The sequence below is a fragment of the Lissotriton vulgaris genome, chromosome 3_1 (assembly GCF_964263255.1).
Source record: "Lissotriton vulgaris chromosome 3_1, aLisVul1.2, whole genome shotgun sequence".
Taxonomy (NCBI): domain Eukaryota; kingdom Metazoa; phylum Chordata; class Amphibia; order Caudata; family Salamandridae; genus Lissotriton; species Lissotriton vulgaris.
In genome coordinates, this window is record NC_141689.1 from 987,531,745 (window position 1) to 987,556,849 (window position 25,105).

General features: G+C 45.0%; 1 protein-coding gene across 2 annotated transcripts in view; it reads left to right on the forward strand.

The window, feature by feature from the left end:
- KDM4C (lysine demethylase 4C) overlaps positions 1-25,105 on the forward strand; it is a 2,012,700-nt gene that overhangs the window by 169,969 nt on the left and 1,817,626 nt on the right. For both annotated transcript variants that reach the window (XM_086961357.1, XM_086961358.1), the window contains exon 3: positions 5,572-5,747. In XM_086961357.1, coding sequence (XP_086817483.1) covers positions 5,572-5,747 — 176 coding nt within the window. The remainder of the gene's footprint in view (positions 1-5,571; positions 5,748-25,105) is intronic.

Genomic DNA, 25,105 nt, shown 5'->3' on the forward strand with positions numbered 1-25,105 from the left:
GAGTCCGTAGTACTTTCGGTCCTTGACAACCTCAGGGAGGGAATGGATACTAACCAGACCCAGGCCCTGGTCCTCCTCGATCTCTCAGCCGCCTTTGACACGGTTGATCACACCATCTTACTTTCCCGTGTCAAGGCGGCGGGGATCGGGGGTACCGCCCTGGTATGGTTGTCCTCCTTCCTGAGGGACCGCACCCAGGCGGTTCGCCTGGGTGATTTTTCTGCGGACTTCTGGAAAGTTCAGTGCGGGGTCCCCCAAGGTTCCTCCCTTTCACCCCTTTTGTTTAACCTTTACATCGCCCCTCTTATTTTTTCACTGCAGCAGATGGAGGTCACCGTATATAATTATGCGGATGACCTCCAACTCGTCTTTAATCTGTCTTCTTCCCCTTCTTCTGTCCTTAATTTTCAATCTATTATGATTCACATCCGAGACTGGATGAACCACAACCATCTGAAACTCAACCCAGACAAGACTGAGCTGGTGTTGACGGGTGGTTCATCCAGTCCCTGGTCTTCTCTGTTTTGGCCCCCTTCCCTAGGCTCTCCACCTGTTCCCTCTACCTCAGTAAAAACATTAGGCATCAAACTCAATTCCCAGCTCACCCTTCACTCCCAGGTTAGTTCTGTGGTGTCTTCTTCTTTTCTTTCACTGCGCACTATACGCAAGGTGTCCCGTTTCTTTTCTTTTGACGCTCTGAAACTGATTACCCTGGCAATGGTCATCTCCCGCCTGGATTACGGCAACGCCCTATATGCTAGTATACCTGCATATAGCTTAAGGCGGTTGCAGCAGATTCAGAACCAGGCGGCGCGCCTGGTGTTTAATTTGCCAAAGTTCCACCATGTCACTCCCCTCCTCAAGTCTCTACATTGGCTCCCAGTCCGTGAACGTGTCCTGTTCAAGCTTGCCTCCATCACCTTCCAAGCTCGACTGGGCACGGCACCGGCTTTTATCTCATCTGAGATCACCCCCTATGTTCCTACCAGGGAACTACGCTCATCCACCCAATCCTTTCTCACAGTCCCGCGGTTCCGGAGGAAGAAATGGGGAGGATCGAAATTTGCGACCCTTGCTCCACTCTTTTGGAATTCCCTGCCTCCAGAGCTTAGAGCCTTAACTCTCTATCCGCATTTCCGGAAACAGCTCAAAGCTCATTTGTTCACCAAATTCTTCAATTAGTCCTCCTGCAGTTCGAATTCCTCTAGCTTAGTTTCTGCCACTCCTGCCCTGTTATCTGCCAGTTGCAGCGCCATGAAACCGCTGGTGAACGTGCGCTATATAAATAATTTTAAATTCAAATTCAAATTCATGGTTCAGACTAAGTACTATGATTCACGGTTTTAAAGAGCTCCATGGTATGGAGTCATATAGTCCAGACCGATGTGTCGACAGGCGGTAGAGCCATCTTTGTTCTTTGGTCAGCAGCATCCTCTCATTATCTTGGCGAAAGGTGGCAAACTGCTCAATAACAGTCCAGGTCAGGTCGTTGGGAGTATGGTGATTTGACAGGAAGTGTTCTGTCAGTTTACTGATGTTTTTGCCACATCTGATCGTGCTCCTATGTGCAACTACTCTGTTACGCATTTTTCGCTTTGTCATGCCCACATAGCGGAGGCCACAGGGACAGGGGATGAGGTACACCAAATTGCTGGAATTACAGTTAGTGTGTTGACGTTGAGTCCACCGGGCTCAAGTTGGAGTTTTTTTATTTGTTTAGTGAGGTGGCACACACTACAGTTGTTGCATGGATAGTGGCCAGTCACTTAAGGTAGTCCCCAGGTGTTGAGGATGGTGTTGTCAGTGGGTTTTGGACTGGCTCTTGGCCGTGTGGACACCTAGTGATCTTTTTAAGTTGTTGGCTCTTTTAAATGCAAAGCGTGGGGTCTCCCAGTCTCTGGTTCCTGAATTGATTATTCTCCAATGCTTGCAAATAATGCTTGAAACTTGGTTAGAGGCCGTGTTGTATGTGGTTACACACGTCATAGGTGGTGTTTCGGGGTCTTTAACCACTGTTTCCAGAAGGGACTCCCTATTTTGGTTGCGAGCCCTCTTGCACGTTTTAGCAATAATGGCTTTGGGATAGCCACGTTCCTCTAGTTTGTGTGATAGGGCACGCAATTGCTCTCTGAAGTCTGTTATATGGCTGCAGTTCCTGCGGATGCGCAAGAACTGGCCAAAAGGGAGGTTCTCTCTGAGTGGTCTGGAATGGAAGCTGTAGAACCGCAGTAACGAGTTTCTAGCTGTAGGTTTGTAGTAGGTGGTAGTGCGCAGGGTGCCATGTTCTGCTATAATGTTTTTTTTTTTTTTTCGACCTCATTAGCCATAAAGTCGATCCAACTGTGCTCCTGTCCTCACAGACACAAGGACCGACCCCCCTGTAGCACCCAGAGGCCCAATACTAAGCTCCAGGTGCCCAGAGAGTCAGACCCAATGTCGCCAACAGAGCTTGGATGGACGTACTCCCTTCGGACCAGTTCGGCCAGTTGTCCAGTAGCTGTACGGTACCACCCTTTTGGACAGAGAGATTTTAGGCCTAATCATCGGACCCGGGGGGGAAAAAAACAAACAAAAAAAAACCCGGGTTGGCTAACTATCCCTTCTCCAATCGATCAAGAGGTCCCAAAATCTAAGAGATCGAGGGCTACATGTTCTCGATAGATCCAGCTTTGATGTTGCATATAATGAAGACAGCCACTCTGCATGTGTTGGGGGATTTATGTTAACCCAATTTTTGCAGATTTCTCTTCTAGCCAGTAAAATGGCATAAAACAGAAAATCTCTCTCTAATCCCTTGATGTTGTCATTTAATCCGAAGATGATTAAAGCCCATGAGCACGGGATAGATACTCCCAGAATAGATTTGAGTGTTGTTCTGACTTCGTGACAAAAGGTGGCAATGTTCGGACACTCACAAAACATATGAAGATCTGAGGCTGCTGGTAAAGAGCATTTACAGCAGCACTTCCCGGATTGAAATTTCGACAGCCTTTTCGGAGAGTAATACGCTCTGTGAAGTGTGAAGAAATGGTTGCGCCTCAGCCATGCTGGCTTAGTGATTTTATAGAGGAGGGTAAAAGATTCCTCCCAAATGTCCTCCATATATGGTTCTCCCTCCGCACCCCAAAGTTTTTCCGGGCGGTTGAAGTCTCGCTCTCCATCCTCTATGATATGCCAACAGAAGAGTGCAACTTCCTTTTTTCCCGCCGGTCTTTCAACTAGGATATTTTCTAAAGGCCTCTATGCCGATGATATACTCATTTATACAACCGATCCTGCGTTGGCATTCCCCATAATTATAAAAAAAGCGGAGAATTTCGGGAAATTCTCTGGATACGAAATTAATGCAGGGAAAACGGAAATTATGGTTTGGAATATCCACAATCTTCAACTCCCGGTAAAATCCTCAATGAGGTACCTGGGAATTACAATAACTAAAGATCTAGAACACTTGGCTCAAAACAACTTAGCCCGTATCTCCCGAGAATCCCAAATTTTGATGAAAGCCTGGTCTTTCCTCCCGCTTACCATCTATGGGAGAACTAGCTTGATAAAAATGAGTATTCTCCCGAAATTTACTTTTATCTTTAATTCCATCCCGCTAGTCTTTGATACCAAACAGCTTGCAAAATATTAATTCATTTATTTGGGGATATAAATCCAGCAGATTAGCTTGGAAAAAACTGAGAAGGAGAAGAGAAAAAGGGGGGCTTGCATTGCCAGACCTGGAATACTACGCCTGGGCATTTCATCTGTCCCACTCCAGGATGTTACTTAAGATCCCCTGGGAAAATGCAAATGGTCCTATGTACAAGGCAATGCTATTGGGTTCGGACCTTCCAGTGAACGGCTTTCTCTTCAAGTTCGGCCACCAGAAGTTTAAAAAAAAAATTAGATTAAAGACACTATTGAGCAGTTTAAAAGAATGGTCTCAAATAAAATCTAAGGCCGGGATAGGATACTTAGCTGAACATGCCCCGATTTGGGACTTACCTGGATTAGCATCACAAGAAGCCAACACAGTCAAAAGAGTCCTACTAGACGCAGGGATCACAAAGTGGGGCGAATTGCTGGTGGAAAGATCAATCATCGACTGGGATATTTTCAAGCTTAAGGTAACATCATCACTCTCTTGGATAGTATACCTACAAATAGGAAGTTGGATTCGGATTCAAGTTCTGCTATAATGTTGAGGTCCAGAAATGCCAGGTTGGTTGCACTTGAGGTGCTAGTGAACCTAAGATAGGGGTCTCGCCTGTTGAGCCAAGTAGGGAATGTGTTCAGTGTATCCTGTGTGCCCTCCCAGATTACAAAGATGTCATCTATGTATCTGTGACACGTTTTTATGTTACCTGAGTGAGGGTTGGTGGGTGGCATGATATGTTCCTGCTCGAAGTGGTGGACGTATAGTCCCGCCACGCTTGGAACAAAAACACTGCCCTTTGATGTTCCGTTGGTTTGTAAGTAATAGGTCCCTTTGTACTCAAAGTAGTTCTTCTTGAGTGCTAGGGTTGCGCAGTTTAGAATGAAGTGTCTTGGAGTGTGGTAGGTCCAAGTGGTATGCCTAAGCACATCATGTAGGACTTGGAGTGTGGCATCTTGGGGGAGGCTGGTATAAAGACTCCCTATATCAATATATCAAGTCCCACCAGGAGTTGGGTTGTCTGGTAAAAGCTCCCACCCTTGATGATATTGAGGAGCTGCTTGGTATTCTTAATGTAGGTGGGGGTCTGTTGTACCAATGGGTTGAGGAAATATTCGCAGTACCTCGACAGTGGTTCCAATAGTGATTTGATCCCAGATACAATGGGTCTTCCTGGGGGTGGTATTATCCCCTTGTGTACTTTGGTTACAGTGTAGAAATATGGGACTCTCGCATTTTTGGTTCAGAGGTATTCGGCCTCTTGAGTAGAGATATATTCTGCATCACTGGCTCTTTTTACCAGGGTGTGTATAGTGATCTGTAGTTCCGCTGTGGGGTCTCTCCTTAGGATTTTGTAGTTGCGTGTGTCGTTGAGGAGTCTGCGACATTCTGTATCATAGTCAGTTTTGTCCAAAAGGACGATCTCACCCCACTTATCAGCTGGTTCGATGATCAAGGTGGGGTTGTTTTGCAGGCGTTTTATGACTTCTCGGTCACTGGCGGGTGGTCGGTGAGGGCTTCATGAGCAAACAAAATAGTTTGCTCTTTACCATACAGCCTTGAGTCACTCCACAAATAGGCTAGTCCTTACTGTATTGTTCAAGACAGCAGGGTATTTCTGAAACTGGATGGACAGTAGGTAGGCATTACCATTGGCTGAAAAGTCCATCAGCAAAAGGGTTCCTGTGAAGATTGAGTGGCGTCCAAATTCACCTCCTATTCTACAGTTTTGCTCTGACCCACTTTCCTACGCATCCTCCAACTTGACATTTTTTAGTATTTGGTAAATCTCCTACAAGGCACTCCCATAACAGAGAAGGAGTAAATCAGACCAGAAGTACAAATACCCTGGTAAGCCTTAGATCTGTAGACGGGATTACGCTTCGGTGAACATGTTGAAATTTTACTTTTTTTCTGTTCTCATTTAGGTGATTCCACCAAAGGGATGGAAGCCAAAAAAGCATTACGATGACATTGATGACCTTGTGATTCCTGCTCCGATCCAGCAGATGGTAACGGGACAGTCTGGGCTTTTCACTCAGTACAACATACAGAAGAAACCATTGACCGTGCAAGAGTTCCGTAGGATGGCAAACAGTGATAAGTAGGTGTATTCAGAGTTTTGCTTTACCATACAGCACAGCCACAACCATTTTTCTTGAATACAGAAACTTTCTTACAAATGCAGTTTCTAAAATGATAAGATACAATGCTCCAGAGCAATTAATAAAATACTTGTTTTCTGAACTCATCTCCTAAACTGCTGAATTGAAATTTTCAAGATGATTAACATTTATCATTTTGCAGAAAGCAATTCATACAATATACTTTCTTTGAAATTGCTTTTTACATTCTTTTTATTTATGGTGTAAATGCCATTAATCTCGACAATTGGCGCACTCTTTGTAGGGTACTGTAAAGGATTGCATAGATCTTCTTCTTTTTTATTATTCTCCCCCTTCATATACCAGATCCTGTACCTGATGTTTGTAAGTGGATTTTTCTCAGGGGCTCAACCCCTGAACCACCCTTCTGTTGCTGCTTTTTCTACCCACCTTCTGTCTTTCCCTTTTCCTGCTTTTTTGTTGAAGGCAAACACATCAAAACATCCATCCTTTCCCCAATGTTTAAAATGAAATAATTTCTCCCAGTAATACTCCTGTTTCTGGGTGAGCCCCCTCCTTCCTGTTTTAGACATGGTCACCCACACTTTTTGTCGAGTAAATGCTGTAATTTCGACTGGAAGTGCACTGGGTTCCTGCTAACCAGGTCTCCAGTACCAGATCTCTTTCCCAAAACTGTATCATTGTTTCCCACCATTTGGCAAAATCTTAAGCATCCTCTGTAAGTCCCTAGTAAGTGTTGCCCCTGGTACCTAAGGCCTGCTGTACTAAAGAGGGTCCCTACGAGTTGCAGCACACATTTTGCAACCCTAAGATAACCCTGGCAAAGCACATGCAAGGCTGCCATTGCAGGCTGTGTGTCTTGGTGCAGACAAAAGTGAAAACACGACATGTAGCACATGTCAGTGTGCCAGGTCCCCTATCACTGCTAGTAATATTTGTAAGTCACCTCTACAGCAGGCCTAACAGCCGTAAGGCAGGGTGCTGGATATTACATGTGAGGGCATACCTGCATGAGCAGATATGCCCCTGTGCTGGACAGTCCTATTACTGCCAGTGCAAGTGACCAGTGAAACCATTTTAAAATGTGTGCTGGACACTGGTGAAAATGAGTTCCCCAGCTACATGTTAGCTTCACTGAAGATAGGGTTATCTGGTGTCAAACATTGCGTATTGATAAGCCCACACTGATTCCAGTGTTGGTTTTACCAATACATGCACACAGAGTGCCCCCTGAAAACCTACCGGCCTCTGGTGTGCTCGCTGACAGGTTTCTGCCAGCATGCCACCCAAGACACTATTGTGACCTCTTTGGTCTCCTGACCTTTTCTCAGGAGACCAAGAACAAAAGCCTGGCCGGGAAGACGGTGTCACACCCCCTCCCACAGGCTGATCTGCTGATTAGCCTTCTTAATTCGGCAAGCTTCAAAGAGCTGCTGCCTTTGAAATGGGAATCTGGTTCTTCTCACAGGAGAGGAAGCCTACCCCCTTTGTCCAGAGCCCCTTTGGCTCCTGGACGGGAGGAAAATTAGCTAGTCAAGTAAGCACACCTCCCCAGGCCAGTACCACCCCATAGGTGGGCTAAACTGATGTGGACACAACATTTCAGAAGTAGCCATCTTTGTGATGACCTACTTAGGAATTCTGGGACACGATTATGCCCACAGGAAGTGGTCATATAGGGGGCTTAGCGACCCCAGGGGTCAGTTATCCATTGGCTATTACCCTACACTGATCTAACAACCCTACATTCAGTATTTAGGGGCGCCCCTTCCTCGAGAAGAACAGACCCTGCTGCTGAAATACGAAGGACGTGAAGAATCTCATCCTACAAGATCTGAAGACCCATCAACTGACCTAGCGCCAACTCTACCGGCCTGAATGCTGACTTCGACAATTGCGCCAAACGTCAACTTATCCTGCAGCGGTTGAGTCCCCAAAGCTCGGGAGACCTGCCAGCACTTCACCCAGGATCAAAGACCTGAGAAGTAGCTGACCTGCTTCCCTGCATCCTGCAGGCAATCAAAGACTACTGTGATGACTTTGTGACCTCAGAAATCCGACGCCTGAAGACACTACTGCACTCATCACGCCAAGCCCGAGTTGAAGTGGGCTAGCAGTGTCATCGTGTCCCCCAGCCCTCCAGAGACGGAGTTTTCCAAGGTTTCACCCCCAGTAAACTCTCCTTAGTCGCCTGCAGCATCTGCATGCAGGCCTCCTCTACCATTACTGCTCCTGCTAAGAAAAACCCTATGCCTAAAGACATTTTTGCACTGATTGAGAGCAGTCCTTGAGAGAATTGGAAGTGACTGAAGTTACTAGCTGCTTCAATTTTTTTGTAAGATATTTTGTTTTTTCCTTACGGATTTGTGCTCTGTACACAGCTACAAAAGGGGGTGGTGATGGACGGAGCATCTGAACCAATCAAACACTCACACCCAGTCAACAGATCTGGGTTTAATCCATCACCGTGCTTTAGCCCACTCTGCCACCCCATTTTAGACATGGCCATATGCAAATTCGCCATAATTTGGCAGGGTATGCTCAGACGTAAGTCCCTTGCTCACTTTGCCACTGGATTCAAGCAAGCTTAGCTGAATAGGAAGCTTGTTTCCGGTCCAGGGAAGGCATGGCTTGGCAGTTCGGGCTGGACTGTTCCCATGAGGCACAGGGTCAGACTGATTTTCATATGGCCATGTCTGAACTGGGGTGGCAGAGTGGGCTGAAGAACGGTGATGGATTAAACCCAGATCTGGTGACTGGGTGTGAGTGTTTGATTGGTTCAGATGCTCCGTCCATCACCACCCCCTTTAATACCGCTGTACATAGCTAAGCTGTTTTTTTACTTGACGTTTTCTCGTTCGCAGTAGGCAAAGCACCATTTTTCTTCTGGCCTTCTGCACCTCTGCTTGAGGGTCCTAAGGTCCTCTGCGAACCAGGGAGCTGATAGATACATTTTTTTATCTGGGATCTTTTTACTGGAGCTAAGGACAGGAACACAGCTTCCAGCCACATAATATATTGCAGGGCTGCTGTTTCTGGATCATCCGAGACAGTGGGAAAGGAATTTGTAAGCTGTGATAAAAACACGTCTGCTTGAATTTTGTGCCATGCACGAGATTTCGTCCTTACTGGATGGGCAGGCGGAGCTGGACAAGCTTGTGTATAATGACACTCAAAAAGAACGACTCTATGGTCAGTCCAGGATAGAGGCACAGTTTTTATCTTGTCTAAAGCAGCATTGTTTGAAAAGATCCCATCAAGGGTGTGACCCGCTCCATGGGTAGGACCTACTACTAATTGCAACAAACCAAAGCGGACATTGTGGACTGGAAGAATAAAATATCAGGATCATCTAATGCCTCCAAATGCAAGTTAAAATCACCCAGTACTATGTGATTGCTAGAGCGAATATCTGCTTCTAATAAATTGCGTATCTCTTCGGCGAAGATGGCCTGTGACCCTGGGAGCCGATAGAGAAGGATCCCTTTTAGGACCTCCTTTTTTGACACTTCGACCTGAAAAAACACTGCTTTACAATTTGAACAGGGCAAAGATGAACATTGAACCAACAAATCAGATCGGTGGACAATGGCTTTACCACTGCTTCGTTTACCGGGATGCTCTAATCTGTAAATCGAGAAGCCCTGTGGAATAGTTGCATGCTTCTCTGGGCTGGAAGCAGCATCCGCCCAAGTTTCCATAATAAAGGTCACCAAGGGCTTATAGGTGTCCAAAAAAGATTGAATTCTAAACAGTGTTTTGTCAGTGACCTAGCATTAATGTATGGTTCAACATGGCACTATGAGAAAAGCCTCAGTATATAGACCTCCGGGCCCGAAAAACGACTTTGTCCATAATTACTCTAGGCCATTGCCCCTCACACCTTGGCTGCCGATGTTTTCCTTTTAATAGGTGATTTTAATTATCATGGAGAGATTTTTTACAATCTAGATACAAATCAGTTAATCACCAATATGAGCACCCTATGATTAACTCAAATGGTGATTGGCCCTACCCATGTTGCGGGCCATACGCTCAATTTATTATTCACTAATGCCACAAACATCATAGTAAAACCTCCATCCCCGTTACTATGGTCAGACCATGACCTATTGAAGTTCACAATTCCAACTCTGACCATTGCAAATGAGATTAGGAGTAAGATTATATGGAGAAGATCATGGCGGAAAGTCACTCCTACCTCCTTTTCAGCTCATTTCAACCTCCCTCCACAGTGTCAAGAGGAGAACATTGATCAGGCAGCCTCCCTTTTTGAGGGAGAAATAACAACCACACTAAATCAGATCGGTCCTCTTACTAAGATTAAAATAAAACCTAGTGCTGCCCCTTGGTTCACAGAGCAAATAAAAATATGAAACGCCTCCTGCAGGACCGCAGAACGTAAATGGAGGAAAAGTAAAGCCCAAATTGACCGCGAGAGCTATAAAAATGGCCATCGTAGTTATATGGAAAATATCAGGCAAAGTAAAAAAAAAATCCTCCTAAACTGAATCGAAAAAGCGGCAAATTCCAGTAAAGAACTTTATAACTTTTTAAAGGAATTTACGATGCCCCCTGTTCAGTTAGGTGTCCCTATCTCACAGGACTGAGCGGGCTCTCTTTCTAAATTCTTTGAAGAAAAAATTATCACTAATCACAGTTCCTTTCCTTCACATCAATATTTAAATACTCAAGATAAGTACCATACTTCATCCGCTGGGCTCTTCCCCCTCTTAGAGGAATTTTCCCAATACAACTCTGAGGAAGTGGCCAAGGCCATGGAAAAAATTAAATCAGGCTCACCAGTCGATCCTGTGTCACCTCGTTTTCTGTCCGAAATTCTTCCGGTGCTTCTGGACAGTATCAGAAGTCTATTTAATAGGTCACTGGCAAGATCAGTGGTCCCAAAGATATGGAAAGCAGCCAGAGTCAGACCAATTTAAAAAAAATCTACTGCAGACCCAAACTTTTAACCAACTATCGTCCAATCTTGCTGCTCCCTTACTTCGGGAAGGTACTCGAGTCACTGGTTAACTGTCCTGAATGAATCGTATGCCAGCAGTGGAGTCTGTCCACAGGCCGGGCTGAATGTGTGGCCATTCCGCCCGGCCCCAGGACCGACTCCACTGCTGGCCTACGATTCATTCAGGACCGGCCATTTTTGAACTAATACGGAATACTTGACCGCCGCTGATGCCTGTTAACTTTCAAGATCTACGATCCCATGCTGGATGTCTAGAGACTGGGGCCGGACGTCCCGCTATGCTGTTTGCCTCACTGCTGACTGTTTAAATTAGATTCCCGAGATAAAACACGCTTGGTTTACCCTCATCTCCAACCAGGAACAAAAGCACCATCTTTTTGTGCATACCACCGGCCAACACAGTACCCGCTAAATTGAACCGCCCTGTCCTGAAGATGATCCCAACTCAAGAGGATCAAAACGCCGTCGACTACACAGCGCAAAACATGGCACTACTTTCTTATAACTCATTGCAAAATTAATGGTAATCACTCGTACAATTTAGATCATTCTTGAGTCATATGTTCTCATTCACTGTATATAATCTACACTATTGTTCACTTTGCGCCGCTCATGCTGTCCACATTGTCACTTGCGTCGCCACTTAAGTCACTTGCACATTTTTAGCACCAAGTGCAAATTTGGGTTGTTTTTTGATTCATCCTATAACAGTGCTGCTTTAACTGTTTTCTTCCCTTCCTACTGTTGTTTGTTTAAATCAGGGGTCTCCAAACCGGTCCTGGACGGCCGGATCCATGCCAGATTTTTTAAATTACTACATTTATCTCAATGGGGATATCCAAAAAATCTGGCATGGATCCGGCCCTCCAGGACCGGTTTGGAGACCCCTGGTTTAAATAATTGATGAATAACAATCCTAATACTTAAAATTGGAATCAAGTCTTCTTATTTCTTTTGCGGTAATGTTTTCAACATACATGCATAATTGTCTTTAAAACAATATCTTTATACCTGTGTATCACATCTGACCATAACCATTTCCGCCAGAATCTAAAAGCATGGCTGTTAGACCATTGACTCTGTCCCTCTTATATTGACAACTCAGGAGCCGTCTACCAGCGTCATGAGCCCTTTAGGTGATGTGTGCGCTAAATGAATGTTTTTGATTTGATTTGAATGAGTGCGCACTGTATCGCTCTACATCACTGTAAAATGTAGTCGGGTGAAGGGAAGCGTGCGTTACAGGAGATGCAGTATTAGTATTAGCACCTGAGATGTTAAAATAAAGGCCACAGGCAGTGCATAAAGTTTTATCCCCAGCGCTGAGATCTGAGAGATCAAAGAATACATAGTCAAGATTTATATCCTTGCCTTAATCTCCTTTAGGAAGCCAGCCGAGTAGGAGAGTATAGGGTTCGAATCTCGCACCCGACTGGCAGCATGGCTGGCGCTGTGAACGATCAGTGTTCAGACGGGCTTGCCTTTGGAGCGGCTATGGCGCGGATGCGCAATGCACTGCTTTAAGTAGGCCTCTATCCCCCAAAGGGTGGGACCGGAGGCATGGCTTGTTCGCTCAACTAGCCGAAGTTATAACTAACTTTTGAAGAACCATTTTTCCAACTTGATAGGGATAGGGTGGTTCAGTGTACCAACTCAAAACTTTTCCAAAGATAGTGTCCCCTTTCCACATTAACCAATCAGGTGAACTACCTGTTTTGCTTTCTCCGCCAGAATCCATAGCAGAAATGGCTCTTCATACGTTAGATGTCAAAATAACATTAATGTATTATATTGACAGTATAAAAGATTTTCATAAAACAACTTTGTTGTATATGCTCTTCCTCATAAAGGAAACCCCATTTCAAAATCTGGCATTTCTAGCTGGATCGTTAAATGCATCCAAAAATGCTATCTCAAAGGCAACAGAACTTAGTCTATACCCCCTAGAGTGCACACTGCTCATAAAATAAGGGCATCTATGGCTTTCTTAGGCCACATTCCCATAGCTGACATTTGTAAAGCAGCTACATGGTCAACACCACACAAATTTACCAAGCACTATTGTGTGGATGTTCCAGCATGCTAACAAGCTAATGTTAGGACAGGTGGTGCTATGTACACTTTTCCAAACAACCTGAATGCCCACAGGTTACCCACTGCTTTAGGAGGGCACTGCTACACAGTCTATGCAAAACATGTATGTCTTCCGCCACACATACCTCAAACAGATTATTACCCTGAAAGCATCTGTTCTTGGCTTGTAATGCTGTAGATTAACATGCACCCACCCTCGCCCACGGCCACCTATGGTTATTGCAGTTCTTATCTATAATTTCATATGCATAGACATCTATATACACTTAGTTATACTCCATTCTCACCCTCTTGGGGAAAGCGGCAATAAGGACTCAACCTTGGAATGATTCTGTTCTATTCTGCAAGATCATACTTTCAGGTCACATCTAACTCCTCTTCATCCTCTGTTCGCCAAATGCCGTTTGGTTTCCCTCAAGGATCTTACTTGAGCCCCACTCTTTTATATCTACGTCCTGTTTGACGAACATATTGGAGGCCTCCGTCATTATTGTTTTCCTATACCTAACAAATTGTTTTTTTCTATGTCTACCTTCAAGAGTAGGATAAAGTTACGGCCTTGTTTAGCTCCTGTAGTCCACTGAATGTAACAAAACGGCCTGAAATTAAACAGAAACAAAACAGAAATTCTGCCTCAGGCGGTTGGCCAGAGGACCTGGGTCCAGTTCCCACTCCTAAATTGGCGGTTAAAGACCTGTGATTCTGGCTTGATAGCAAACACATGGCGGACGCTCAGATCAATAAAGGGCCTGCAAGTTGTTTTTAGCTCCTTCAAGGTCTGCATAAAAGTATTTGTCGTCTTCCCATTTCTGGCCAAAGGACTGTTATTCAAGCCCTTACTATATTGTGTCTTGACTACGGAACTGTGCTCTTTTTTTAGGAGCCCGAGGTTATTGTTGTAGGGGATGTAGGTCGTATAATATGCAGCTGCCAGACTCCTGTGTTTCGTCCCTTGGCTTGTTTCAGTCTCCACTCACTTGCATTAACTCCATTGGGTGTGTGTTAAATTTGCAGCGCTGTGCTTCAGGTGCAAAGCCATGACTCAGACTGCCCCTTACTATCTTAACAGCCTTATATCTCCTCATGTTCCCAAACGACCTCTGCGTGCAGGGTTGCTGGGTCTTTATGCAACCCCTCGAGTCAAGTTGGTCAGATTAGGAGGGCTTTCTTTTAAGGAATGCGCCGCCACTTGGTTTAAGATTGTGTACTTCTTTGGAGCTCTTTTGGAAGCAGTTAAAAGACGTGGCTATTTTAGAACTGGCCTGCTTTATTTAGTCTGAAATCAAAGGAGGGGTAACCTCCCTGCAATAAAACCTCGTTTTTAGGTCGAGCTCGACCTGCATTCAATGCGAAGCTTTGATTGCTGTCTGCTCGACAACTATTGTCAGCCGTTTTTGGGAATGTGGACACGAGAGTGGCACGAGCGCAGATTTGACCTTGTGGGCGCGCACGATGCCGTGCCCATCTCCTGCCTCGGAAGCTCCAACACCACACACGCATGCGCATACACAGAGACACACACACGAGCGCCCATGCACGCACGCACGCACCCATACAGAGAACCCACCGTCGCATACACACACGCGCGCGCGCACACACACTGCATACACACACGCTCCCCCCCCCCCCCCCGGAAGCTCCAACACCACACATGCATGCGCATACACAGAGACACACACACGAGCGCCCACGCACGCACCCATACATACAGAGAACCCGCCGTCGCATACACACACACACACACACACACACACACACGCGCGCACACACACACACACACACACACACACACACACACACACACACACACACACACACACACACACACACACACACACACACACACACACACACACACACACACACACACACACACACACACACATACACGTGTTACCATCCTTGTGGGGACTATGTGTTTTCACCAGCCTTGTGGGGACTAACCCTTCCCAATGTTTTAAAAACATACCAATAACAGAAAAATGTTAAGAAAAAATTCATAATACAGGATCCTGCTTCAATTTTACAAATATGTTGTTATTTAGTCACGCGCACAGAACCATCATTGTGGGGACTTGGACATGTGTTACCATCCTTGTGGGGACCTACTCAATAATTCTCATTTCTGATTGAATACACTCATTATCTAATAGATAAATGCTTTTTTTCAGTGCCATACATACACAACATGATACTTTAGTCAAATTTGAATAGGTCACTATGTCCTAGGTGTACCTAGAACAGAGATTTGTCTAATAATGCATTTTACAGTAGAAAATGATCTTATATGTAAAGTGCATGGACAGGGATTCACGGATGTTTAGCCTATTACTGAGTGCACACAAACATTAAGGAATATGAAAACAACACATAGTTGAATTAATTTAGAGGCTTAAGATCCTGCAATTGGGTCAGATGGCAAAACCAAGTTGCCATCTGACCACCTAGTTGTTTTTCATCAACGTCACCAATTGGCACCATCTACGTATGGCTGTGCATTAATAGCCCCCAAAGAGATGGCATGATATTATAATAATATTCTAGAGCTGACAGAGTAAGTGTATGATGATGATAATTTTCAAGTCCCCACAGAGATATTGCATGATTAGATTGATGCCCAAGTCCCTACAGATATTGTGGTTTTGGTGTACGATGATAGTCATGCTGCAGTTCATGCAGAAATAACACTATTACAGTAATGCACACCTCCCACAGAGATAGTTTGTGATTATAGGAATGCCCAGCTCTCCACAGAGATAGTGTGGTATTATAGCCATGTTCAAGTCCCCACAGAGATAGTGTGTGATCATATTCACGTTCAAGGCCCCACATAGATAGTGTGTGATCATAGTAATGTTCAAGTCCCCACAGAGATAGTGTGATCATATTCACGTTCAAGTCCCCACAGAGATAGTGTGTGATCATAGTAATGTTCAAGTCCCCACAGAGATAGTGTGTGATCATAGTAATGTTCAAGTCCCCACAGAGATAGTGTGTGATCATAGTAATGTTCAAGTCCCCACAGAGATAGTGTGTGGTCATAGTAATATTCAAGTCCCCACAGAGATAGTGTGTGAAAATTGTCATGTTCCAGTCCCCACTGAGATAGTGTGTGGTCATAGTAATATTCAAGTCCCCACAGAGATAGTGTGTGATAATAGTCATGTTCCAGTCCCCACTGAAATAGTGTGTGATAATAGTCATGTTCCAGTCCCCACTGAGATAGTGTGTTACTATAGGAATGCCCGGACCCCCACAGAGATAGTGTGTGATTATAACCATATTAAAGTCCCACATAGAGAGTATTATGATAGTGTTGTTCAAGTCTTGTAGAGAAAGTGTACGATGAGTCATTCTGACATTCATTCAGAATTCGTATAGCGCTTAATTATAGTCACTCTCAAGACCCCGTTGACAAAATGTGTGATTATATTCATGTTCAAGTCCCCTCAGAGATAGTGTGTGATTATTGTTATGTTACATCTCCGCAGAGATAGTATGTGATTACAGTCATGTTCAGGGCCCCACATAGAGAGTGTTATAACAATGATGCGGAGGTGCTTGCTGTTATAACAGTCATGCCGAGGCTCCTGCAGAGGTAGTATGAGATTACAATGATGCCAAGGTGCCTGCTCAGGTAGTGTGTAGTTACAGTCATGTTCAAGTGATGTTGAGATATGTTGTGATTATACTGAAGCTTAGGTCCCCAAAGCGATAGTGCATGATTAGGGAGGCCCACTAAGATGGTGATTATTGACCTATAGAGAAAGTGTGTGATGCATGTAAAGTTCCAGTCCCTCTAAAGTCAGTCTGTTATGATATACATGTTGATGTCCCTGAAGAGATAGTATGTGATGACAGTCATATTCAAGTCCCACAAAGTTAAAGTATATGAACCCCCGTCCCCACAGAGATAGAGTGTAATTACAGACATGCCAGGTCCCCATAGAGATGTGTGTGATGAAATTCATGTTCAATTACTAAAAGATAGCGCTTGATTGATTATATTGATGCCCAGGTCCCCACAGATATAGTGTGTGATTATAGTGATGTCCAGGTCCCCACAGAGATAGTGTGTGATTATAAGGATGCCCAGGTCCCCACAGAGATAGTGTGTGATTATAGGGATGCCCAGGTCCTCACAGAGATAGTGTGTGACTACAGGGAAACTGGGTCCCCACAGAGATAGTGTGTGTTTATATGGATGGCAGGTCCCCACAGAGATAGTGTCTGTTTATGGGGATGGCAGGTCCCCATAGAAATACTGTGTGTTTATAGGGATGGCAGATCCCCATAAAGATATGTGTGATGATAGTTATGTTCAATTACTCAAAGATAGCGTTTGATTGGTTATATTGATGCCCAGGTCCCCACAGAGATAGTGTGTGTTTATGGGGATGGCAGGTCCCCACAGAGATAGTGTGTGATTATAGGGGTTCTAGTGTGTAATTATAGAAATATCCAGGTCCTCACAGAGTTGGTGTGTGATTAAAGCGTTACCACAGTCCCCGAAGAAATAGTGTGTGATGACAGTCTGGTTCAATTCCCCACAAAGGTAGAGTTTGATTGATTATATCGATATCCATGATCCCACTGAGATAGTGTGTGATTATGGACTTGTTCAAGTCCCCACAGAGGAAGTATGTCTCCACAGTGATGTCTGTGATTATAGGTTTTATGAAGACTTAAACAGATAGTCATAATCTAGTGGTTTAGCAAACTAATGTAGACACTTAAACAGTGGCAGCTGCTCCACTAAGGTGGAAGAGCGTCGCCCCACTGCTTTAAAGCAGGGCAATGGAAAAAAGGAAATGATAATAATGGACCGTATTATTTTATTTTTAGTATTCCAGTTGTTTGACATGGTGTTTCTGGTTGGCTAGGGTATGCAGGTATGGTAGGGCAGAACCCATCAGTCTAGTAAGGGTAAGATAGTAACACATCAAAGACAACCCCTGGCAGAGCAGTCAGGCTTATCCCAGAGGCAATGTCTAAAGCGTTTGCACAACGCACTCACACAACAGTGACACTTTAGGCACACCATAAAAAGCGACTCCACACAAGGTTACATAAAAATATCTTTTGTATTATTTATTTTTAAAAAGTTAGACCACAATCACATAAATCACTGTGCCACTAGGCACTTTGACATGACATCACATAAAGTCATACAGCACTTTTGCCAATTGGATAATTGTCATAATTAACAATGTTAGTGAACTTTAGTAAATACTTATAAGTGAACACCACACTGAAAACATAAGGCCTAACATTACAGTTAGTGCAATCAAGACAATAACGATTAGTTAAACATTTTTCCGCTTGAGCCGGTGTCACCAGTCTGACAGGGCAATCTTTTAAGATAGTTGCTTCCAGCTTTGTTAATACCCAACTACATCTCCTCTACATCCCCCTGCCTCCTTCTATATGAAAATGCCCCCCTGGTTCCCGTAGCAACAGAGAAAATGCCAGGAATTACAGAGACGCCCTACGGAGCAAGAAAACGCCAAAAGATCTCCTGCCTGCACGACGGGGAGAGAACACAGTCTATGGGTGCTTGTGCTCACCAGTGTGATAGGGCCACTGGCCTGCACTCTCTGCAAGAAAACACTACCGGTTTCCATGGAAGCAGGGGAATGACGGACGTACAGGGGTGATCTGAGGGGTAAGGAAACACCAAAGGATCTTACTCCTGGAGATCAGCCCAGTGGGAGGTCTTTTTGTTGGTGCGAGCACACTATCCCTGGGTGCTCGCACTATCTAGCGTGATGGGCCCACCTGCCTCCACTATTCACAACAACGGGGCCAGAAGCCAAGGGTGAGACAAATGCCTCCGGTACAGCTCCGTAGTATGGCATGGGTACGAATCTCTTCATGTTTCGCTGCAAGCGGCCTGGTGCAGCTGGGAGGCTCTTGCCTTCCTTAGCAATGCCCGCACCCAGGGGCTCACGTCGGCCACCTAGAGTCTCACATCCGCTGCGTGTGGAAGCATCTGAATGGACACGTGAGGCTCTGGTCACTTCCGGGTGCGGCTGGGCCACATCTTCTGACATCCAAGGGAACTCCCGGGCTGATATTCCTTGCTGCTTGGGCATGGCCTCGCAGCCATGTAGCAGAGTCCCAGCTGCTGGCCCACATAAACAAAGGCAAGCAATACGAGAGGGAGGGCGTTTTGTCCCGTTCACCTCCTCCTTCTCAATGTTCAGGCCCTAGATGAGGGAGCTGTGCTGCCCATGCTGCAGGGTAAAAGCGCTCCTGTATGGGTTTAGCACAGCCAACTCCTTGGGCAACAGAATTGAAAACGCTTACCACGCGCTATTAGAAAACAGGGAGGCAAGCACTACCTCGTCCCTGGAGACACTGGGGCAGAGAACAGGGCACAGGCTGGCTAGCATGGAAGGTCCCTTAGCAGAGAGGCAGTCACTTCAGCCACCCAGCAGGCAGCAGGTTAGTTTCACAAGAAGGTATTCACAAACGGAGGTTCCTCCTGGCACACAGCAGTCATTGGGTACGTGCCCCACAGAGTGTCTTTTTATTTTCATGGGGTCATAGCCCCTGTATTTATAGTGCCAAAGTCTTTGTTCTGATGGAACTTCAACCACATATTAGAAGTGCACAACACTGCCGTTCATATTGAAAGCCTTGGCCCCAGACACACCACAGGGGTGGAGCCATTATTGTGGAAGGTAGGCACAGACCTATTTAGGTGCATGTGCAACTCCTCCCACCACACCAAATGAAGACCAGGCCTATTCAGGTGCAAGGAAAACTCCCCCTGCCACTCTAAATTCAGGAAAGGTCTATTCAGCCTAGCACTGAGTCGCCCACGCAGGGCAGGACACACCTCAACTACCCCAGGGACTAGAGTGAATGCACATCCCTTCTCTGTCAGTCAAAACCAAATGGTCAATACACATCAGGCAGGCGCAAAAACTCATAAGCACACAGAAATACCCACTTCTAATAGTCTTTTTTCTAACTCTGTTTTCACCAATATGCAGGATTTATCACTAGCTTGCCTGCCCGCTACGGGCCCCCAATGTTAAAAACTGCCTGCCTTTCCGTGGTGGCGTTGCCGCCACGGAAAGGCACATCCCAGCCTGCATACAAATATGGATGACGGTGTCTACCAGACACTGCCACCATATAAACTGCTTTTCCACCCTGTAGGCAATCTGGTGGATTGCCTACCTGAGGAAAACCGGCGGACAGTATTCCCGTTCGCTGGGGTCCCCCCTGCCATGGTAATGTGGCGGGGGAAGTTAGAGGCGGGTGGTGGTTTTTGGCGGGTGGATCGCCACCGCCATACTGGCAGTGGCGATCCGCCCGTTATCATAATGAGCCCCTTAATATTCCCTTGCCACGCAAAAACCCATACCCACCCTAAGCCCTAAGAAATCCCTTACGATCCAAAAACTCATACCCACCCTAACCCTGAAAAATCCTTTGTCACACAAAAACCTATATTCACTATAAACCATAAAATATACCTTACTACCCAAAAACCTATACTCACCCTAAACCATAAAAAAATACCTTACCACCTAAAATCCCATACCCATCCTAAACCCCCAATATTTCCTTGGCACCAAAAAACCCCAAACCCATCATCAACCCTAAGGCACAACTTAGAATCCAAAAACACATAACCGCCCTAATCCCAAAAAATCCATTATCACCCAAAAACTCATACCCACCCTAAACCATAACATTTTCCTTGCCCCCAAAATCCCACACCCACAATAAACCTTAAAAATTCCCTTGTGACACAAAAACCCATACTTAACTTAAACCCTACAAAATCCCTTGCCACCAAAATCTTAAACCCATCCTAAACGCTAAAAATCCCCATCAAACCCACAAAACCCATACCCACCCATAACGCTAACAATCCCTTACCACTCAAAAACTACACCCACCCTAACCACCAATAATTCACTTGCCACCCAAAAACCCATACCCACCATAAAAAATCCCTTGAGTCACAAAAACCCATCCAAACACTAAAACCTTAATTATTCATTACCACCCAAAAAAACCATTTCAGCTCTAAACCCTAGATGATCCCTTGCCACCCAAAACCCAAGCCCAGCGTAAACCCTAAAAAAGCCTTACCACTCAAAAATGCATACCCACCCTAAACGCTAAAAATTCCCCTATCACCCAAACACCCATACCCACCAGAAACCATAACATTTCCCTTGCCCCCCAAAAATCCAGCCCACCCTAAACCTTAAAACAGCTCTTATCACCCAAAAACTCATGCCCACCCTAACCTTAAAAATTCCCTTGCCACCCAAAAACCCACACCCATCCTAAATGCTAAAAATTCCATTGCCACCCAAAAACCCATACCCACCTTAAACCCTAAATAAATCCCTTACCAACCGAAAACCTACACTGACTGTAATCCTTAAAAATTCCCTTGGCACCCAACAACCCCATACTCACCCTAAACACAAAATGTTCCCTTGCCACTTAAAAACCCATAACTACCCAAAAAAAAACTTACCACACAAATATACCCACACCCACCCTAAACCCTAAAAATTCCCTTGCCACCCAAAAACTCATACCCACCGAAAAACCCATACAAACTATAAACCCTAAAAAAAATCATTACAATCCAAAAAAAACACACACTAAAGCCTAAAGGTTCCCTTGCCACCCAAAACCCCTACCCACCCTAAAAACTAAAAAATCCCCTACCAACCAAAAACCCACAAGGACACACCCACCCTGAGCCCTAGAAAATCCCTTGCCACCAAAAATCCCACACCCACCCTAAACATTAGCAAATCCCTTGCCACCCAAAAACCCATACAAACACTTAACCCTAGATGATTCATTACCAACCAAAAACCCATACCCACTCTAAACCTTAAAAAATCCCCAACCACCCAAAAATCCATACCCATCCAAAACCCCAAAAATGAATTTGTCACCCAAAAATCTATACCCACCCTAAACTCTGCAAAATTCCCTTGCCACCTAAAAACCCTTTCCTGCCCAAAATCCTAAAAATGCCATTGCCACCCAAAAAAAACCATTCCCACCCTAAACCCTAAGAAATCCCTTACAACCCAAAAACCCATACCCACCCATACCCTAAAAATTCCCTTGCAGCCCAAAAACCCATACCCACCCTAAACACTTAAAAAGCCCTTCCCTCCTAAAAACATATACTCATCATGAACCATAAAAAATACCTTGCCAACCAAAATCCCACGCCCACCCTAAACCCTCAATATTCACTTGGCACCCAAAAACCCATAACCACCCTCAACCCTAAAGATTCATTATCGCCCAAAAACTCATACCCACCCTAAACCCTAAAGATTCATTAACACCCAAAAACTCATACCCATCCGAAACCATAACATTTCCCTTGCCCCCATAAACCCACAGCCACCCTAAACCTTAAAAATTCCCTTCAAACCCATAAAACCCATACCTACCCGAAACTCTAAAAATCCCTTTCCTCTCAAAAACCTACCCCTACCTCAAACCCAAAAATGTAACTTGCCACCCAAAACCCCATTCCCACCATCAAAAATCCCTTGCCCCCAAAACCCATGCAAACACTAAACCCTAAATTATTTTATACCACCCAAAAAACCCATATCAGCCCTAAACTCTATATGTTTCCTTGCCACCCAAAACCCATGCCCACCCTAAACCCTAAAAAATCCCTTTGCACCCAAAAACTGACACCAAACCTAAACCTTAAAAATTTGTTGCGACCCAAAAACCCATACACCCAGTAAAATCTACAAAATCCTTTGCACCAAAAATCTTACACCCACCCTAAACAATAAAAAATTCCCTTGCCACCCAAAAACCCATACCCAGCCTAAACCCTAAAACATCCCTTACCATCTAAAAATCGATACCCACCCTAAATGCTAAAAATTCCCCGATCACCCGAACACCCATACCTACCTGAAACCATAACATTTCCCTTGCCCCCAAAAATCCACACCCACAGTAAGCCTTAAAAAAAGCACTTTTTGCCTAAAAAGCTATACTCACGCTAAAACCTAAAAAATACCTTGCCAGCCAAAAACCCATACCTACCCTAAACCCTAAAAATTCCCTTGTCACCCAAAAAACCATATCTACCCCACACACTAAGGCAAACCTTACAACCAAAAAACCCATAATCACCCTAAACCCTAAAAATTCCTTATCACCCAAAAACTCAAGCCCACCTTAAACCTTAAAAACGCCCTTGCCACCCAAAAGCCCACACCCATCCTAAATGCTGAAAATTCCATTGCCAACCAAAAATCCATACCCACCGTAAACCCTAAATAAATCCCTTACCAACCAAAAACCTATACCCACCCTAAACCCTAAATATTCCCTTGCCACCTAAAAAACCATACCCACCCTAAAAAATCCCTTGCCACCCAAAAAAACAATACAAACAATAAACCCTAAGTAATTCATTAACACCCAAAAACCCACACCCACCCTAAACAATTCTGTACCACTTAAAAACATACACCCATCTTAAACTCTAAAAATTCACTTGCCAACCAAAAACGCTTACCCACTCCACACCCTAAAAATTCCCTTCCCACCCAAAAGCCCACACCCACCCTAGAAAATCCCTTGCCACCCAAAATCCCATACAAACCCTAAACCCTAAAAGATTAATCACCATCCAAAAACCCATACCCACACAAAACCCATGTCCACCCTAAACCTTTAAAATAAACCTTACCATGGAAATACTCATGCACACCAACTAGTATCCATGCAGCAGCAGCCTGAAGTGGTTGGAATCGCAATCGCCTGACAGCACAGACTTCAATGTTAAAAGACAGCGTTGGTTGAAGATTTACCCTTGCCTGGAACTGAAGGTTTTATATGACAACACTAACACAGGGAAAAGCCACCCTACTCAAGGGTTAATGAACCACTTGACTCACAGGACTGCAGTAACCAGAAGCCCCGGCATCGCAACTCCACCCACTCAGGGCGGACGACGCCCTTCTCAAGCAATAAAGAGCTTGGAAAGTGTGAGCCGAGTTTGGTGTTTTCCTTCTGTGTGTCCATGAAGAAGGGGCGGGTTTGGCCCCGAAACGCGTCGGACTGTCTTCTTAAACAAAAGGAAACCCACAATCTTCGCTTTGGGAGCCACGAAATAACCGGATGGTGTGAAGTGTGTGGTGAGCCCTTGCCAAAGCGCTTGCGCAATTTGCTGAAAAAACATTACAACGGCACGCCTGGTCGTGGCAAGGAGCTCCGCTGCCAGCGCGGAACTAGTATCCATGCAGCAGCAGCCTGAAGTGGTTGGAATCGCAATCGCCTGACAGCACAGACTTCAATGTTAAAAGACAGCGTTGGTTGAAGATTTACCCTTGCCTGGAACTGAAGGTTTTATATGACAACACTAACACAGGGAAAAGCCACCCTACTCAAGGGTTAATGAACCACTTGACTCACAGGACTGCAGTAACCAGAAGCCCCGGCATCGCAACTCCACCCACTCAGGGCGGACGACGCCCTTCTCAAGCAATAAAGAGCTTGGAAAGTGTGAGCCGAGTTTGGTGTTTTCCTTCTGTGTGTCCATGAAGAAGGGGCGGGTTTGGCCCCAAAACGCGTCGGACTGTCTTCTTAAACGAAAGGAAACCCACAATCTTCGCTTTGGGAGCCACGAAATAACCGGATGGTGTGAAGTGTGTGGTGAGCCCTTGCCAAAGCGCTTGCGCAATTTGCAGAAAAAAAATGTATGTATATATATATATATATATATCTGACAAAATGATGAAATATATATTATATATGCATTGATATATATGTTCCAAGATAATGCCATTTTAAAAGAATATTATTGGCAAGCTCGCAAAAAGAAAAGTTAAACAACATTGTTAAAAGAAACAGTTGGTTAAAACATAGTCTTTCTTTCATGTCTATGACAGAGCTGGGAGGAGTCTTGTGTAAAGGAAAATAGTATTTAATCACTGTGGTGGTCACTGCATGGTATGTGATCAAGTCCGGGCTTACCGGACGAAACGCGCCATGTCTGTTGGTGTGAGGAAATAAAAGCACTTGAAAAATCGAAACTTGCCGTGTGGTCGGTGTCCTGGTTTGGCGTTCGTGAGGCGGTGAACACTAGGAAGTGTCTTTTTGCATACAATTCGGCCGGTTTTCTGCTGCTACCGGCTTTACCGGACCCTCCCTCGCTGTTGGTTGTCTCGATGTGGTGGACGCCGTCCTGACGGCATTTCTGTGAACTCGGAAGGAGTA